Below are 4,456 nucleotides of genomic sequence, written 5' to 3' on the forward strand. Positions count from 1 at the left end.
ATCCTGCACACCGTCCATTACATTAGCATTTTTATTGCTCACACAGGGGCGGAGTGGGATAACTTTTCCCACCGGGACAATTTTCCCCTTGGCGGCCCTTTATATGTATGATAATATTATCTCGACTATAAGGAGATATACCGGTAATTATAACAAATCAATGCCATCAAAATAGGGATGCACATTATCTATTAATTCATTAATCATTAGTTGATAGTCTTATCGATCGACTTTCGATTAATTGATAAGCGGCGTTTATTCACCTGAATTTCATAGGGCCTTTTAAAATATCAGCTAAATACTTAAAACACTGAGTTCAAAAAGTAGGCCTATATATACTGTATTGTTATATTTTAAAAAAAAGTGAACGCCCATTGGGAAACTCCAACTCCCATTGTCATTGTGACCAGTGTTCGAATTACGGGGGAGCCAAAGGGAGCTGAGCTCCCTTTCCCTCAGGCTCCCATGAAAGAGGCAAAACTTGATTTTCTGTCTATGTCTTCAATGTGTCATTTATACTACCTTAATAAGGAAAACAGCCCTAAGTATCCATATTAAATATAAATATCTCCATGTAAATAAAGATTGTTTCATTTTCCGATCACCATGCATCCAATCGTAGGCCGCCTATTGAACGTGTTTATTAAACCGCGACGTAGGCTATGGCTGTACTTCACCACCACACCGCTATGCGCGTACTCACTGAAACGGAACTTTGGAACTTGCCAATGTCAAGGTCAGACTCCGAAGAAGACATACCTATAACGATCGATATCGCATCCATCATTATTAGTCGCAGACTCGCAAAAAAATCCGTATAGTAAGTTGCCTGAATTGTTTAGATATGCCACCGAAAAAAAGACCAGCACTGTCTGGCGGCCTAGCTGCGTTTGGCTTCACGGCCAAAAGATTTCAAAAAGACGTGATATCAGAGGACAGTGACCTCCCTGAAGCCTCCGCTATGTCAACAGTTAGCATCACAGATACTGCTGCAAAAGGTCAAGAACAACAACAATATGCCGGTGACGACGGACATGAAGACGGACACGAAGACGGACATGATGACAGCAAAGATGACAGTGACACAGACGAGCCTGAGTCCAGGAGGGATGGGCCAATTAACTGGACAACCAAGCAGTGGCGAGAGTGGAGCGAGAAGAACCCATGGCTAACTGCCGGCAAGAGTGGGCTTGGGTGCTCTGTATGCAAGTCAGCAAAGACCCTCTTGCTAACCGACAGGACGACTGGAGCCCACATATCCGATGCCTGGGTGAGCGGCACCGTGAGTAGCGCTGTACAAAAACAGTTGCGAAAAAAAATCTACCAGCACCGCGACAGTCTTGCACACAAACGTGCCATTGAAATTGCAGACCTCAAGGAAAAGGATGTTCTACCATCAAAATTAATAGAGCAAAGCGCAGCTTCGTTTGACGTGACAGCAAGCTCGTTCAGGTCCGCGTACACTGTCGCTAAAGAGAGGATGCCATATACAAAAATGGGTCCGGTCATGAAGTTAAACGAGCTCAATGGAGCCAAAGTAGGATCTACTCACCGCTCTGACCACTCTTGCGCTGCCATCGTCGAACATATCGCCGAGGAAATGAAAAATCAACTAGTTTCCCAAATTCTGAAGCTTGATTCCCGCATTAGTTTGACCTTGGATGAAAGCACAATCCATTGGCGCTCCTACATAATCATCTACCTTAGGAGCGATGTCACCGGTGATGGAGATGTGGATAATGTCTTTTTTGATTTAGTCGAGTTGGGCGGTGGTGACGCAGAATCACTTCATAGTGCTTTACTTAACAGTCTGTACAGCGCTGGATTAAACGCCGAATTCCTGAAAAGAAACCTGATCAGCATAGCCACCGATGGAGCTGCTGTCCTGACCGGCAGACAGATGGGGCTGATCGAGAGACTGAAACGAGACTTTCCACAACTACAGTAGGCCCATTGCCTGGCGAATAGATTAGAATTGGCAGTTGCCGATTCTCTGAAACTGGTGGCATGTTGCAACCATTTCGAGTTTTTCATCTCAAAGCTGCATAGCCTCTATCACCAGTCGACAAAAAATGCACGGGAGTTTCAGAAAGCCGCGGCAGAGCTAAACATCCACATTCTCAAAATCGGGAAAATATTTACCATCAGGTGGGTTGCCAGCAGCTACCACACGGTCAAAGCAGTCCTGAAAGATTTCCCGGTTTTGGCACGGCACTTCTCCAGTGCCAGTGACGATGACGCCTACAATGCCAACGAGCGGAACAAGTTTGCAGGATTATTGAAACATCTGACATCCACGGGGTTCCTCTCAGATTTGGCAGTAATGAAGGACGTGCTGCGTGAGCTGCAAGGCCTCTCACTGAAACTCCAGAAGCGGGACACGTCTCTGGTGGAGGCAAGTCGGCAGATTCAGCAAACCATGGAAGTGCTCACTGCCATGAAAGAAGCAGGAGGAAAGACAGAGGCAAAGGTCAAAGACGGCATTGCAGCTGGAAAGCTAAAAAATGTTGTGCTGAGGGAATCACTGCCTAAAATAAACAGAGGTCAGTTTTACCAGTCCATCATAGACAGTCTAGCTAAACGCTTACCGGACAGCGAGCTGATGACGATGCTGAAGCCACTAGACGCACATTTCTGGCCCACCGAGAGGTCAGACCTGGTCCTGTTCGGTGACCGCGAGGTGGGGAAATTCGCAAAACTAATCGGCGAGCCTGTCACAGAGGCCATCTCTGATTACAGGGACTGGAAGCTGCAGGGGCGTTCTGATGGCCACACGCTGAAACGCCTCCTTGTCGCCAGCAAGACAGTTCTCCCGACGTCTGCTGAGTGCGAGAGAGGATTTTCTGCGTGTAACGACACAGACGACAACACACGGAACAGACTGCGTGCCAAGAGCCTAACTGCTTTGCTCTTCGTGGATCTGAACGGACCCCCTATTGAGAGATTCAACCCAATGCCATTTGTCAAGTCATGGATTAGGAAGGAACATCGAACATCAGCATCCTGGGTACCTGGAAGAAGGCCTCCACCAACTGAAAGCCGCGCACTGTGGTCCATTATGTCTCCGTAATGGTAAGAGAAATTCATTACTCTATTTTTACAGTGAAGTGGTGTGTGTGTGTGTGTGTGTGTGTGGTCCTTGATAGTTTTTCAGTGTTTAACAACACAGTCTGTCTCATTAGGTACACTGGAGTAAATGGCGTAACATCTATGTAATGCTATGTGCTAGTGTTGTAATTACACCACAAAAGTACTTTACTTTTGACACCTCTGGTGTGTGTGTGTGTGTGTGTGTGCGCGGCAGAAGTAAGTCTTTTACAATTTGACAGCCTGTCAATAGCATATTCCAAAATATTTGGATCTTTTACCTGTGTGTGTGTTCCTCGCAATCCGCTCACACACATACAAACACGGTCTCTCTCTTCCTCTCTCTTTCTCTCTTTCATTAGGATGGACACTGGTGCTTACACCCGGTGATCCTCACCCCCTCCCACCCCCACCCCGTGAGGAAGGACTGCATTGTGACCCTCACCCCCCTCCCTCCCCACCCAGTGAGGAAGGACTGCATTGTGACCCTCACCCCCCACCCACCCCCACCCCCTGAGGAAGGACTGCATTGTGGCCCTCACCCTCCCCCCACCCCCACCCCGTGAGGAAGGACTGCATTGTGACCCTCACCCCCCCTCCCACCCCCACCCCGTGAGGAAGGACTGCATTGTGACCCTCACCCTCCACCCACACCCACCCCGTGAGGAAGGACTGCATTGTGACCCTCACCCTCCACCCACACCCACCCCGTGAGGAAGGACTGCATTGTGACCCTCAACCCTCCTCCCAATCCCACCCCGTGAGGAAGGACTGCATTGTGACCCTCACCACCCCTCCCACCCCGTGAGGAAGGACTGCATTGTGACCCTCACCCAAAGTGAGGACCCTCACCCAGTGAGGAAGGACTGCAATTGTGACCCTCACCCCCCAGGACGGAGACCCTCATATTGTGACCCGTGTACATACTGTTAATAGTTTTATGTGTTTGACCCTCACCCCGCTCCCACCCCCCACCCAATGAGGATGGACAATCTTAAGTGTACATACTGTGTATATAGTTCTCTGCAAACCTATGTTTGCACAATCTTATGAAGTGTACATACTGTATATAGTTCTCTGCAAACCTATGTTTGTACAATCTTATGAAGTGTACATACTGTACACTCTAAGAAAATTTCCCTGCAAAATAACGGCAGTTACTGGCAATTATATTTACCTGTAATTCTACTGTTTTTTCACACCAAAAATCAAATACAGCTCATTGCTGTTTAATGTATCACAGTATATAACATTTTTTCAGCAGCAATTGAACTGTTAAATAACAGTACTCTACAGAAAAATAACAGTACATTTCAGTTAAAAAGTTGAATTGTACTGTGTGATGACAGGCAAATACTGGGTCATAGTT

General features: G+C 47.3%; 1 protein-coding gene across 1 annotated transcript; it reads left to right on the forward strand.

The window, feature by feature from the left end:
• Positions 1 to 844: 844 nt before the first annotated feature.
• LOC134448159 (uncharacterized) lies at positions 845 to 3,895 on the forward strand. Its single transcript, XM_063197917.1, has 4 exons — positions 845 to 1,905; positions 2,149 to 3,007; positions 3,450 to 3,649; positions 3,754 to 3,895. The coding sequence occupies exons 1-4, from the start codon at positions 845 to 847 to the stop codon at positions 3,893 to 3,895; spliced, it is 2,262 nt and encodes a 753-aa protein (XP_063053987.1).
• The last annotated feature ends 561 nt before the right edge of the window (positions 3,896 to 4,456 follow it).

Source organism: Engraulis encrasicolus, chromosome 4 (assembly GCF_034702125.1).
Source record: "Engraulis encrasicolus isolate BLACKSEA-1 chromosome 4, IST_EnEncr_1.0, whole genome shotgun sequence".
Classification (NCBI taxonomy): Eukaryota; Metazoa; Chordata; class Actinopteri; order Clupeiformes; family Engraulidae; genus Engraulis; species Engraulis encrasicolus.

Coding starts and splice junctions, on each gene's coding strand:
- LOC134448159 (XM_063197917.1), top strand. CDS start 845: ATGCCACCGAAAAAAAGACCAGCACTGTCTGGCGGCCTAGCTGCGTTT. Junction 3,008..3,449: donor ATCGAACATCAGCATCCTGG/GTACCTGGAAGA, acceptor CTCTTTCATTAG/GATGGACACTGGTGCTTACA. Junction 3,650..3,753: donor CCTCCCCCCACCCCCACCCC/GTGAGGAAGGAC, acceptor CCACCCCGTGAG/GAAGGACTGCATTGTGACCC.